This window comes from Silene latifolia, chromosome X (genome assembly GCF_048544455.1).
Source record: "Silene latifolia isolate original U9 population chromosome X, ASM4854445v1, whole genome shotgun sequence".
NCBI lineage: Eukaryota > Viridiplantae > Streptophyta > Magnoliopsida > Caryophyllales > Caryophyllaceae > Silene > Silene latifolia.
Window position 1 is genome coordinate 104,840,211 of NC_133537.1, and position 15,635 is coordinate 104,855,845.

The 15,635-nt window shown below is 36.7% G+C and overlaps 2 protein-coding genes across 2 annotated transcripts; one reads left to right on the forward strand and one right to left on the reverse strand.

Annotated features, from left to right (window-relative positions):
- Positions 1–9,774: 9,774 nt before the first annotated feature.
- Positions 9,775–10,185, reverse strand: LOC141618016 (uncharacterized). The gene has a single exon (XM_074435141.1). The coding sequence runs from the start codon at positions 10,183–10,185 to the stop codon at positions 9,775–9,777; it is 411 nt and encodes a 136-aa protein (XP_074291242.1).
- A 3,408-nt stretch (positions 10,186–13,593) lies between these two features.
- LOC141618017 (uncharacterized) lies at positions 13,594–14,850 on the forward strand. Its single transcript, XM_074435142.1, has 4 exons — positions 13,594–13,867; positions 14,114–14,406; positions 14,491–14,716; positions 14,834–14,850. The coding sequence occupies exons 1-4, from the start codon at positions 13,594–13,596 to the stop codon at positions 14,848–14,850; spliced, it is 810 nt and encodes a 269-aa protein (XP_074291243.1).
- Positions 14,851–15,635: the final 785 nt, after the last annotated feature.

A 15,635-nucleotide genomic window follows, 5' to 3' on the forward strand; every position in this document is an offset into this window, starting at 1 on the left:
ATGTTTCAATAGTATGTTGGAAGAATACCTGCGACACTTTGTGGGCGCAACTCAAATGAAGTGGGTGAGACTCCTTGAAGTTGCCCAGATCTGTTTTAACACTCAAACGAGCTCCTATTCCAATAAAAGCTCATTTGAGCTTGTTTCTATTCTGCAGTTGTTGTTGTCTCCCACTATTACAAATACCTATGCAGGCTAAACAAAGAAAGCACATGTGTTTTCTAGAGAGTGGAACGTGAATACCAAGATTGCCCGAGCTTACTTGGAGAACGCATCCATCAGAATGAAGAAGTGGGCAGATGATAACCGGCGACCGCGCGAGTTCAATGTTGACGACATGATCATGGTGAAGTTGAACAAAGAGCAGATGAAATTCCTCTGAGGACGAGGCAAGTGACTGGTGAGAAAGTATGAAGGCCCATCCAAGTGATCAAGCGGATCGGAGAAGTAACATACAAGCTCCACTGCCCTACCTAAATAAAGTGTCACCATGTCTTCCATGTGAGCTTCTTGAAACCTTACCATACAGATCCCGAAGATCTCACCCGCAAAAAGAGCAAGTGTGCCATCATCCGTTCTAATCAACTTCCAGCGACATCAGCCGACTGATCCGGCCCAGCTGATTTAAAGCGTTGCCGAGGACGACAACAGATTAGGTGGGGAAGCGTGTAAGGAGCCGCAATTCAGCCACATAATCCCTAAAATCGCACACGCGGTCCATTCACTTTGAACCCTTAGATTTTAATCATGCACTTATGTATTTTCATTTCTGTTTTTAGTTTCTATCAGTACACCAAGACGACTTCCTGCGTGTCGAGTCTTGGAGCTAGCTTTTTAGTTTAAGAACCATTTTTAGGCATTTATAAATTGTATCACTATTTTGCACAATCAATGTTTCATGCTACCAGACATGTAATATCGAATTTGCTTCTGTGGGAGTATTAGTTAATCAATTTGCTTCCCACCAAAAGCTTTCTTATTTACTCGTTCCTTGAATTGTTATGAACTTTTGCCCTCATTCTTACAAGCGAGCATGTGTTTGTCAACCGTTGATGATCGAGACTAGGATCTCGACACACACAAACCGAGATAGATTATGAATGCACTAGTGGGCGATCCCTCACTAGTGCTTGACGCTGTCGCTTGCATTCTTTTCACGAGATTAGACAAGGGTGCATGCCATGTTCCGGCTTAAATTACTGGACCGTGACCCCTAGGAAGTAAACAGGTTGATAGACATCACAAGTTTGTCTAAATGTTAGTGTTTGGACTAGATTTATTGAGATTGTTAGATTTTAGTTACCTCTAGTAATTGTAGTTTTGATTATTGCAGGGTGTTATTTTGATTTTATTTGAATGGTTTTAACTTGGATTTATGATTGAAGTTAGGGTTGAGGGCTATGAAATTCAAAGAGGAGAAGTTTAAACGGCTCTGTTGTTCTAGAACTCAATTCTCACTCATCCTCTTATTTGTTCATGGTATATTAAGCTGCATTTTGAGGCGGAGGCATTTGGGTATTGAGATAACTAGACTATTATTCCCTCCCTTCCAATCATTTATCTAGGTTTTTTGTCTATGCAAACAAACACTTGAGACGGAAGTGGTATAGGCTTCTAAATATTGAGATAACTAGACTATTACTCCCTCATTCTCAATCATTTGTTTACATTTTTAGTCCGTGTAAATAAATGATTGAGACATAGGGTGTATAAGCTTTTGGGTATTGAGATAAGTTGACTATTATTGATTTTGAGAAAGTTTGAGGTTTATTCATTCATAATAGGTTGAAAGTTTGATCATAAATGAATAAATCAGCAACTTAATTGCTTAACTAAGGTCATTAGGCTGTGGGTTTCTCCTTATTTGAATGTTTTCGTTTATGATTTACTGTAGTATGTTTTATAAAAGTATTTTATGCAAACTATGTTTCAAAGATCGTCATTATTTATCTTAGGATAGTCCATGGGGTGTGAATTCCGCTTATATTTCGAGATAATGATGTAACTCATGTTGATAATTTGAGTTCTGGTACGCTGGGTTTAAGGAGCATGTGCATAAGTTGTTCTCATAAATACAACGATGTGAAGGTTAATCTAAATGGAATATGATTAATTTTTAGTGTTGAAAAAAAGACACTGTGAATTTTTTGATGAAACTTGCACATGTGTAGAAGATGAAGTTGGTGTAACATGTGCTTAATTATCTTCTGCGTCACAATGTAGCATGGAAGAATTTGCATCCTTTAAAAGTTGCATTGATTTGCACTTGTTTGATGTTTTGTAAATCTTTTGTAATGTACTCCAGCCGCATTCCTTTGCCAAAAGACCAATGCAAAATGCCAATCATAAAAAAATGGTAAGAAATGTTCTTAAATGTCAAATGTTACAAAAATGTGGAGAAACATAACCCAAATGCAGACTACTATCGTGTAACACATACTATCTTGATCCCTTTATCCATTGATGACCCTATCTTTGTTGCATGGTGGAGAGGGGACGACCCTTCTTCTTGTCTGGGCAAGAGGGGGAATTTCGCAATCCTACATGGTTTTCTAACGCCATGGGGAACTTGCTCTTGATGAAAGCATTTAGCGATTATGGACGAAAGTAGCCTAGTTTGAAACCACTTGGAGGTGACTTTTTTGTATCCACTTGGACTTAGTGGCTTGGAGAACTAGTATCTATGATGGAGTGTGTACCCTTATATTGTTTCCCTTTAGATGATTTTCCACCATTTAGATGAGGAAAGTGGTGACTTCTTTTTTAGATGCATCCATTATTTGTTTTGAGTGCTTAATGTTGGATGTATCGCCATGTTGGCAAGCCCCGCCTTGCCTTGCAAGAAGGCATTCTACCTCATCGATGCTTTGTTGTGAGTTGAAGGGGCGTAGTGAGACCCGCTATTTGACTCACAACGTCTATGTTATTAAATGAGGGTAATTGTTTTAGTCACCTCTTTACTCAAGACGAGAAAAGGTTCGGTTTGGAGATATTTAGTCCCCTAACTAGCCTCATTCCATATGCTTTTACGTGATTATTAGGGCCGTTTCTTATCTTTATCTTCCTATTATGCAAATTCGATGAGGTTTGGTGCCTTTGTAGGAAAGTAGCATTAGCCTTGCGTAAATGGTGCAATACAGAGCTAAATTAACCGCATCTAACGACCAAACATCGAGTAGGAGACCAAGACTAAAGGCCTAAGTCAATAAAGCAAGCAATTGGGCAATGAGGAGGAACCCCATAAGTCCAGGCCAACTCCCACGAGCTAAGAGGCAGCCACGCCCAAGCAAAATAGAAGAAGGAGTGAGCTCCCACGAGCTCACTGAAGCCCCAACGAGCCAAGTCTGAGCTCGGGCAAGCACCAGCCAGCTCCCACGAGTTGTCTGGCAGGATGAGTATCAAATGGTCAGAGCTCGTGCCAGCCATACCTGGCTCCCACAAGCAAGCTGGCAGGACGTGCAACATAGAGGAGGGACTCGTGGGAGCCAGCTCAGCTCTAGCAAGGCGAAGGACTTCCTTAAGGAGCTTAATCATCATTTAAGCCCTTAGTTAACCGTATACTTGTACTTAATATAAATACCCCATGTACTTAGAGAAAAACACATATTATCTTAGCTTAGTTAGACTACTCTAATTAGCTTAATTACACATTAATCCTTCCTTAATTATTATTCAAGTAATATTAGATCTAGCTTGGTGATTGAAGAATTCTTGGGTTTGTATTGGAGAATTGACAACTCTTTATCCTTTATTAAGATTTCCTTCTATTATTCTTCTATTTCCTTTGTTCATCCTAAGATTGGTATAATTCCTTTACTCTTTATTTAATCCTCTACTTAATTTCTTGTTAATTACTTTACTCCTTGATCATGTTTGTACTTGTTAAGATGATTGACACCATTAATGATATGTTTTCCATGATGATGTGTGATAGGCTATCGTAAACCTAACAAAGATACCCTAAACTCGACTAACAAATGAATGTAGTAAGGTAGGGGTTGAACACATGAACACGGGAAATGCATTATGAAATGCTATGAATAGAAATCTATCAAGGTCGATTCAATTGGTTGGTTGGTTTTGTTTGATATTAAGCAAATAAATGATTTAAATATAATATGATAAAAGAGTCTAGGGAAGTCGGGTCACGCATGCAAATACGTAAATGTTCATGCCGAAACTAGGAATTCTTAATAACAACAATTGTTTAGGTCTCGTGACAACCACTTCTCGGCCTTATTGTCAACCATAAATCGGGTCCTAGAGAACTCTCGTTATGACTAGGTTGTCCTACTAACATATGTTTAGTCTAATTCAATTCCGTGCCTCTCGACTTATAGAACGAATTAACAAACTTAATCAATGATTATGGCCACTAAACAAAGATTAATCAAAACAAGGCAAACATATGATAGAAATAATTTATTGATATTGTAGCATTATCCTAATTCTAACAATTACAAGAACTATTTATGCTTGACTTCCCTAATCCCTAGACATATGAAACTACTCACTCATGAAGGAAATAAAACTAATAAAAATTAATGAAATGATAAACATGATAAAAAAGGAATTGTAACAAAATGGAATTATAAGAATTATAATTATACTAAGTGATGATAACATAAATAAAATAACTAATATGATAACAAATGATTAGTGGAATAATTATGATGAGAAATGTAAATAGAAATGCTATGAAATAAACTAATAGTGATAGTAACTTGATAATAAAATGTAAAACAAACTAATAATGCTAATGCTATTAATAAAATTGTAAACTATAAAATAACAATGACAAAGAGCGATTTAACGAAATAAACAAGAATTGAAATTACCGTAACAAGAGAACTTGGAACTTGAACAATAAGAACATAATATGAAACCCAAATGACTTGAATAAGAACTTGTATTATAAAGAACCAAATGCTTAATGTAAATTGTTTAACAAAAGGAAATGCTTAACAATATGTAAACTAATATGAAAGTTAAGAGAATTTGTGTTGGTAAGAGTATAATAGAGTGTAAAAAGATGGTAAAAGATATCCTACAATGACGGATTAAGGCCCTATTTAAAGTAAAGTAGGGGCAAAACGTAAATTTTCATGAGCACGGAATCCCGATCGTGGTCGTGATGTTTTATGCTTTTTCTCTTAAATCCATCTTTAATTGCATGAGAAATCCAATGTGAGCTATTAACCCATATTTAATCCTCCGGTTAATTGCACAATGAGCATCCTAAGCTTGACATCCTCCACATGAACTTGGACTTCTCTTTTGGGCTTTATTTTGTATGATCATTTTTGCATATCAACCCCAGCTTCATACTTCTTGCTCGGGTTTGGAAATTACCAAAATACCCTTCCGAGGTCATGCTTAGTCTTTTTAGCCTCGTGAACTCGTGTGCTTGCTACTTTGACGGGAAGAAGCTTCTAAAAGCTTAATTTCATACAAAACACAATGAAAACAGGAAAACACAACTAGAACACGGATTTAGCTCTTTAAATCACTAACATTAGTGCAAATGACTTGTAAAATAGAGCTAAAATAGGGGGTAAAATCATATATAAAATGGACAAATCAAACTCCCCCAAGCTAAACTCTTGTTTGTCCTCAAGCTAGAAAACATATCCCATCAATTGGAATATCATAAAACAAGCTAAAATATAATGATTCAAAACCCGAAACAACATGGGCATAAGGATAATGCAAAAACATAGATGAGATTTATATGACGGCGTAGCACGAATGACTTCTAATGAACCTTTTGGCCCTTGCATGATCTTTTTTACTTTGGACTCTCAGGATTCACTCAATGTTCATTATATGTGAAAGGATTTTTATGTGAGTAGCACTCACCTATCCTCGACTCATGAGAGTATGCCCGCAATCTAATATGGTAGTCATTTCAAATCACAAGTCAAAAACAATCAAAATGCAAGCATGTAAAAGAAGCCAATGGGTAGAAGAAGGTAATTTATAATGGGTAAGAAAGGGGAACATATGAATTATGGTTATGTGGAGCTAAGTCAAGCTAGCAACAACCAAATGAAAGGATGATCAATCCCAAAACTAAACCCAAAATTTCAATGCAAACCATAAGAATACTCTCAAAAAGATAATAAAACATGAGAATTTTCTTAATTCCACTTCTTCTTATTTTTGTCAATACAATTCATGATTCTTTTTTCTTTCTTTTTCATTCATTTATCTCATTCTTTTTCCACATCATCCATTTTTTCTTTCTTTCTTTTTCACTACTTCTTTTTCACTTCTTTCTTTCATTAACCAATTTTGGAAAATAGCAAATCCGGCATAACCAAGCTCACAAAGACAAAAAATTAAGCATATCCCAAATGAGCACCCTAACAACAATGATATAGCTACTAGCTTAACAAGGTAGGCAAGTTTATAATGTAGCTAGACAAATGTAAACATGTGTAAGGAGGGGCTAGAAATGGGCAAGTAAGTCTATGTGAATGGCTTCAAATGCAAGCATATAATGAAATTAATGCTCATAAAAGATGAAATAAAAACCATACTTATGCGTTATTGATATAACACACACCATAAGGAGACCTACACTCACCTAAGTGAGACCGGAAAAAGATGTACCGGTCCAAGGAGGCTCTACCTCACCATTTTGTGGCTTGCCAAAAGTCAAAATCAAGCCTATTTGGTTCAAAATTCATCTTCCACCTACTATGTCAAGACGTCCCCATGAAGCAAATATCCCATCAAATAAGAATGAATCATTAGCTAATAAGCTAACATTAGATAAGCAAGAAGGCATAAGGATATTTTCCATAACAAAAGTAGGCTAAATGGAGCATAAGAAGCAAAAAAGCAACAAAGCTAAGTACAACATTGTCCTCAATGCGCCAACATGTAAAGCATCCAACTAAACCCTAAAAAACGGCTCAAAGCACATAAATAAGTATGACAAGAGTTTATATCTAATGGGTTGCGGGAAATTAAACTCAAATGCAAAGGAAAGATCACTTACTAGACTAGCTAGCCTCCTCTCAACCTAGTATCTATACGGGGGACTCTTCCATTCATAAAATATTCACGAAAAGGGCCAAAAGTTGAAGCCCTTCCTACCTCTTGGTGGCCTACTTCCACCGGATCCCGATGCATCATCCTGTTGGCCACTACTACTTGGTTCATCTCTTTGGAAAGGAATGACATACTCACAAATATTGCTTCCACTACCTAGTCCTCCTCCATAGCTACTATACCCTCCATAACCACCATATCCACCGTAGCCTCCATAGCCACATTTAAAGGCTTCCACTCCATAATCCGAACCACAATAATTCGGACCGCGAGCATAAGTACCTGCATTTTAACCAGAAGAAGAAGGGAACCCACCCGGGGGATAGTTGTAGAATGATGGGTGTGGTCCCTCGGGCCGGATAACCCTTTGCCTAGAAAAATGATCATATATGGGGTGGAAATCAAGTCTTTGGTCATCACGAATGGCATTCACATTTAGGCTAAGGTCTCTCATCATATCCATCAAGTCAATGCTAGAGGTGGAATGGCGAGCATGAGAGGATTGACCTCTCTCACGTTGGTTATTGGTAGAGGGTGTCACTTATCTTAAAGGCAAAAGGTAGGTCATGGGTTCAAAGGCATCCGAACGACGGGGTTTAGTGTGGAATAGGGCCTTGAGTTCAGAAATCTCATCCGGTAGACTTATAGAGTCATTTTTTCCAAATTTCCAAATCATGTTTGGATGAGAATTTTTAAACCAATTCAAGGATAAAAAATAAGCGTAGTCAAGTCCATCACCCGCCTCCCTTAAGGAAGTCAAAGGTTGCATTTGTGATGTTTCTTGGTTAAATTTACACAATTTATGAGCAATTTTGGTGACTAACCCACCCATGACAATAACACTATTGTTTTTGTGACATTCTTTGGTCAAGTGTGTGCCAAAATGGAAAGGGAGATTAATCCCCTAATTTTCATCACCATTAACATTAAGAAAAGTACCAAGAATTTCAACCTCCAATTTCCTTACCGAGTGAGGCTCATTCCTACCCAAGAAAGTCCATCCTATAAACCTTTGCCAAATACGAAATTCGGGATAATGAATGTATTGATGCGGGACATGGTCCTAATCAACAAAGGGGTAATGGGAAATGGCTTGCCATGTGATTTTGAGGTTGTAATACTCGGAAGACTCAATATGCAAATTTTCATGCTTCAAATGAAAAATTTCAGCAAATTCACCAAGATACATCTTATAATCATGATTAAACAATCTGAAACTAACACCATATATAAAATCCTTCTTTTTAGACTTATGGAATTCAAAGGAACTCAAGAACTCAAGAGTGAGTTCGGGGCAAGTGTTATAGTTCATGGTGTAGGCATGCTTCATGTCAAGATTTTTAAACAACGCCTTAACTCGTTTATCAATTCCAATATGCTTAAGAGAATCATGATTAATAAACTTTGTAGCCTTCATACCTTTGCTTCTCAAGATGACCCAATTTTCTCATTGTTTTTTACTAGCAAAGACAACTTGGGGATATGTTTGATCATGCCAAGCTGGTGTTTCTTGCATCTCGACATCCTCCGCAACATGGGATGCCTCCGCCTCACCTCTCCTTTCTTTGTAGCAGCTTGTGAAGTACCTTTCTTAGGAGCTATATCTGAAATTTTAAGACAAAAACTTCATCTTAAGGCAAGCTAAAATTCATCCAAATAAGCATAATAGAACAAATTAGTGAACTAATTCATCCTAGAAATATTAATAGAACACAATCAAACCAATTTCTAGCAAAAATAAGCACAAAATCGATTTCCCCCAATTTGAGTAAGGGTTTGAGAAAGTTGATTAAATTGATTAAAATGGATGAAGTCAAAGAGAAATGAGATGAATACTTACTTGGTGATGTTCATGGATGAACAAATCTTGAAATTTGATGATGGAAATGGTGTTTCCAAGTGATTTAAATGACGAAATATGAAGAAAATGAGAGAAAAAGGAAGGAGAAGTACCGTCGAAATATTGTTGGAGCATATGAATGATTTTTCTTCTTACCCGTATAACAAATAACTGCAAAATACGTAAAAACTACGACCCCGATCGGGGTTGACCGCTTTTACTCGTTGACTTTTCTCCACTCCGTATTGTTTAATTCCGTCCCGTTTTTTAAAGTTACGTCCCCGAACGGGGTTTCTTGCATGGGGAAGCGTGACTATCCTCCTTGAGCCTTCTCTTCTTCTTCATTCACCTATAAATCACGTAACAAAACACTGTCAAGTCTAGTAATTATTTCTAAACTATGAAAACATTAAATTTGCTAAAAATTAAAAACAAAAACAAATAAAAGCTTGGGTTGCCTACCAAGAATCGCTGGTTTAACGTCCCGCACGACGTAAGAAGCTCGAGTCGGTTTAAGCTTCCATAAGTTGAGGATGAATGGTCACTTCCTCTATTACTCCAACGATTATATCCTCATGGTAGACCTTCAAACGATGGCCATTTGCTTAGAATTATTTGCCATTGGTGGTCATCACTTCAACGGAAACAAACTTGTTGACATTTGTGACGGGAAATGGATCTGACCACCGTGATCGTAATTTTCCCGGAAATAGCTTGTAGCGGGAATTGAAAAGCAACACCTTATCACCAATTTGAAATTCTTTCTTCAAAATTTTCTTATCATGCGATCTTTTCGTCTTTTCCTTATAAAGACGGGAGCTCTCAAAAGCTTGCAAGAGGAATTCATCAAGCTTATTTAATTGCAACAACCACTTCTATCCACTCAACTTTGCATCCATGTTAAGCTCCTTTACCGCCCAATATGCCTTGTGTTCCATCTCAACGGGAAGATGGAAAGCCTTTCCATAGACCAACATATATGTTGAGGTACCAATAGGTGTCTTGTATGCGGTACGGTAGGCCCACAAGGTATCATCAAGCTTCGTACTCCAATCCTTCTTTGACTTGGCAACAACTTTCTCAAAAATGGACTTGATTTCACGATTAGAGACCTCTTCTTGGCCACTTATTTGTGGATGGTAAGCCAGGTCTCTTCTATGGGAAACCCCATATTTTTCTAGCAATGCATCAAGTTGTTTCTCACCGAAGTGAGTACCACGATCACTAATGACCGCTCTTGGAACTCCAAATCTCGGAAATATGATCTTTTTAAACAAGATGATCATGGCACTGTTGGAAAACTATATCTCATATACTACATATTCTTATATGTTTCAAATTTATTTAGTCATAAAATAAATTGCAAATCTTATGCATGCAAACTAAAATAGATAAGTGAAGAAATCATTTTCTCACCATATGAAATTCGGTCAAATGGGCACCAACAAGATCTCATTCTTGTTAGTTCTTGAGCTTTCCAATATTGGATGAACATACATGACCTCAAAATAGAAGCCCTCTAATTAGTAGCACCCAAGACTATCTCTTAATCCCACAAATAAACATGTAGTAGATGTTTGTAATGAAGTTTACCTTAAAATCTATTACTAATACTCATATACTACTTCTAGTATTATTAGTGTTTGATTTTAAACAAATTGATTCATAAAAAGGAATTTTTATGAAGAACAAGAGAGAGAAGGGAGGTTTTTGATAAAAATGTAAGAATGAATTAAATTAGAGAGAAAATCCTCTCTAATTGTTCTCTAAAAACCGGTGGCCATGCATGGTTCATAGACCATGATTATTTTCCTTTTTGTCTTCACAAGACAAATAGGTGTAAGTCTTTTGCATTGTCATGTCACTATCATGCAATTTGGACAAATGAATAAGACAAATGGAAAAAGACAAAACATCTCACAATGCCCACCAATTTCGGTTTATGTGTGTAATATGGAGTCCATTTTATTTTTGTCAATTGTACAATTGTATGTCATGTGACATGTGACATGTCTTATGTCATTTTTTAATTTAAAATGCATATTTAACAAATTAAATATCATTTATAAATTAAATAAATCATATTTAACAAATTGACTAGTAATATAAAATTACTTTCACATAAAATGGTCATTTAATTACTAGTTAGTATAATTCACAATATCTTGTAATTATAACTAACTTATCATTCTCTTCTCGCGTGTTTCGCAAACACCGATTAATTTTAGTAATATAACTTCTTAAATTACTAAATAAAATCTCATTTAATCACATTATAATAAGATGTCATTTTCTCTCTTATGATGATTTGTTCAATTTTAAGGAATTAATTAATCTGTATCGGTATACAATTAATTAACCTTTTCAATTAAGGGAATCGTCCTTTAGGTGTGACCTCAAGGGATCAACTGGTCACCACCGTCGCACGACAGTATTGTCAAACTCTAGCCAGCCAATCATTACCGATATGTGTGGACCAGTTGACTATATATATGTAATGTATCATCCCTTTCGTATTCTTGGTATGAGATTTAATAATGATATTTAAATCATGTGATCGCACTATTGTTGAGGACACATTTCCCAACAGGCACATGCATCATTAGTGGGAGTAGCAATTACCTCTACCCATTTAGAGATATAATCAACGAGAACCAAAATATACCGATTCCCTTTTGATGAAGGAAATGGTCCTTGGTTGTAATACTCCGTATTTTTAATTAATAATTAATATTTATAAGAAGTGAATAAATAAAATGAACTTGTCGTAAAAAGGAAAGAAAAACAAAATAAAAAAATAAGACGGACCGGGTTGGACTATGATGTAACATGGGTTGGACCGTGTGGGTGACGGGTTGAAGGTGTTTGAGGGAAGGTGGTATGTGGATTGGGTGTTATCTATGTACTAAGATATTTTGCATTATTTTAATATTAAAAGCACTTTCTTAGAATCTTCCAACTACATCAACCAACTAATATAAATACCTACCCTATGCCTTACCATCATATTTATTCTTTTATAAAAACTCAATACAATTGTGAGGAGAGCTTTTGTGAGATAACTTTAATACGGAGTTTTTATCTTTCGCTAATTAAATTGTGGTAAGTTATCTAATCGCCTCATATCAATTATTTACGTTTGACCTTGACCATACGTATGACCCGTTGACTTGAGATGTTGACCACCAAGACCTTGGCCGTGGGGACCGTTGACCGGCGGGTTGACCACCGTCGGGTCAGCCGTGTTGTAGGGCGTGTTTTGTGATGGTTTTTGCGGGATTGTTTTGGGTAGTTTACATCTTAAATTCATTAATAAGATTAGTTAATAATTATATATAATTTAATTGAATGTTTAGGTGGTGGATTTGTGGAAGGAGCTTTTTGATTTATTTTGATTGCTTGTGAAGAATTGCTAAAAGGTAGGTTAACTATCCAAATATACTATATTGGTAATTGGTGAATTGTTGGAAGACGATTATTGTCGTAATTGTTGCCTTTAGCACATCGTCGTAATTGTTGTCTTGAGCATATTATTATGATTATTGTCTCTTAATTATATTATTATCATTGTTGGTTGGGTCTCTATTGTTAGTTGGAATTGTGAAAGAGAATTGGCAATGCTTTGAGATTATTTGGTCGGTCAGGCACGGGGATGTCGAAGAGCCTTGGTTCTGTACGGTTTTGGTAGGCCAGGCATGGCGGTGTTCGGAGTTGCCGTGGACCTGAGCAGTACACCGTGTGAGGTGTCAGTTGTGTTGCGTGGTTGGTTGTGGCGTGTGATGTGGCACTCGGTTGAGCCGTGTGTGACGGTCATGGTTTGAGCCTTTTATCGTATCATATTGTTATTGTTGTTTAGTTATCCTACTCAACCTCGAGGTTGACTGTGTATTCGTGAACACCTATGATGAACAATTTTGGGGAGCAGATTGATTTCAGGTTAACTTGTGAGAAGTGTTGGATGCTTAAAGGGGGAGCTTGGGATGAGATTATCACTTGAGTCTATAGATTGCCTTAATTCACTCAGACACTAGTTATTTTATTTCCGCTGCAGTTGTTTTAAAAACGTACTTTGTAATAACCATTTATCTCATTGGAATTTTGTAATAAAGTCTCTTAAGGCACTTTTATGTTATATCGTCTTAAAGTAATTTGGTAATTGTTTGTCTATTATACTTACTACATCAGGCAACTGAGATGGTAACACCTTTATTTATTTGGGAATGTCTTGCTACCGGCTCTGAAATAAATGGGGGTGTTACAAAGTGGTATCAGAGTGAACGTTCCGAAGGCCTAAAAAAATGAATTTAATGAACTTATGTTGAGTCTAATAAAATGAACCCGGGGTAGAAACTGTTTAAGAGCCCTCTTCTAGGTTAGAGAGACGTCCTTGATCTGACCCTTTTCAGTTTTGAGCCGGTCACCTCGAGGATGGTTAAAGAGAGAACAAGGTAGTTAGCATGGATGCTTTACCTTAAGGGTCTAATTATATCCTGAAGTTGTGAAAGGCACTAATTTTATTTGCAAGATGAGAACAAAATGGTAAGAAATTTTGAGACGGATGAAAGACAATAGGCGTGTGGCCTATCTGACGGTTGTGTGGTGGTTGAATATTGTTTCGAGCTTGTTTTAACTCGTAACATGATTACACATGAAAATTTTGTTGGCATATCATCAATGGCATAAATTGGAGAAATATGAATCATGAATCGTTGCATAAGAGACCACAGGGGAAGGTGCAGTCTTTTGATGTGTCTGAGTTGAAGTGGGAGAGTATTTCCATAGATTTTATTTTTGGTTTGCCTCGCACTCAGAAGGGGAATAACATGATTTGGGTGATAGTAGACCATTTGACTAAGACGGCGCACTTTATTCCTATTAAAGACACTTGGAATAAGACAGAGTTAGCTAAAGCTTATGTTAAAAATGTTCTGAAGTTACATGGGATTCCCAAGGATATTGTTTCTGATCGTGATTAAAGGTTTATTTCAAGGTTCTAGTAAGAGTTGCAGGAGTGTATGGGTACGACCTTGAAAATAAGCACTGCATTCCATCCAGCTACAGATGGACAGACTAAGAGGACTATTCAGACTTTAGAGGATATGTTAAGAGCTTATATTTTGGAGTTTGGAGGTTCATGGGAAGAGAGGTTAGATTTGATAGAGTTTTCTTATAATAACAGTTATCATGCTAGTATTGGTATGGCGCCTTTTGAAGCTTTGTATGGAAGGAAGTATAGGAGTCTAGTTTGTTGGGATGGCACTGATGCCATAACACTAGGACCTGAGTTGATTCAGCAGATGGTTGAGCAAGTACATGTGATTAGACAGAATATGAAAGCTGCACAAGATCGACAGAAGAGTTATGCAGATTTGAAGAGGAGTGAGATTGAGTTTATGGTGGGAGATAAAGTATTGTTGAAAGTATCACCAATGAAGGGTGTGATGCGGTTTGGTAAGAGAGGAAAGCTGAGTCAGAAGTACATTGGACCTTATGAGATTTTAGAGAGGGTTGGTGAAGTGGCATATCGTCTTGCGCTACCACCAGCTTTGGCAAAAGTACATAATGTTTTTCATGTTTCTCGGTTGAGGAAGTATGTGAGTGATCCTACTCATGTGTTAGCAGTTGAGACAGTTGAGATGGATGAGAATTTGTCTTATGTGGAAGTGGCTAAGGAGATTTTGAACAGAAAAGTGAGAAAGACTAGAAATAGCGAGATTGCTTTGGTGAAGGTTTTATGGTCTAATCATAATGTAGAGGAAACTACTTGGGAAATTGAAGCTGAGATGAAGGAGATGTATCCTCATTTGTTTGTGCAAGGTATGTTGGTTACGAGGACGTAACCTTTTTTCTTTCGGAGGTAGAATATCACACCGCGTTGATTTTGGTAATTTATGATAATAATATAGATAAGCTTGTGTGTCGTTTATTGTGTAGTTGCTTGGTTCGGATAGTGTGGTGTGATGAACTTCGGGACGAAGTTCTTTTTAAGGAGGGAAGACTGTAATACTCCGTATTTTTAATTAATAATTAATAATTTATATTTATAAGAGGTGAATAAATAAAATGAACTTGTCGTAAAAGAAAAGAAAAACAAAATAAACAAATAAGACGGACCGGGTTGGACCATGAGGTAACGCGGGTTGGACCGTATGGGTGACGGGTTGGAGGTGTTTGAGGGAAGGTGGTATGTGGTTTGGGTGTAATCTATGTACTAAGATATTTTCATTATATTAATATTAAAAGCACTTTTCTAGAATCATCAAACTACATCAACCAACTAATATAAATACCTACCCTATGCCTTACCATCATATTTATTCTTTTACAAAAACTCAATACAATTGTGAGGAGAGCTTTTGTGAAAAAACTTTAAGACGGAGTTTTCATCTTTCGCTAATTAAATTGTGGTAAGTTATCTAATCGCCTCATATCAATTATTTACGTTTGACCTTGACCATACCTATGACCCGTTGACTTGAGTCGTTGACCACTGAGACCTTGGCCGTGGGGACCGTTGACCGGCAGGTTGACCACCGTCGGGTCAGCCGTGTTGTAGGGCATGTTTTGTGACGGTTTTTGCGGGATTATTTTGGGTAGTTTACATCTTTAATTCATTAATAAGATTAGTTAATAATTATATATAATTTAATTAATTGTTTAGGTGGTGGATTTGTGGAAGAAGCTTTTTGATTTATTTTGATTGCTTGTGAAGAATTGCTAAAAGGTAGGTTAACTA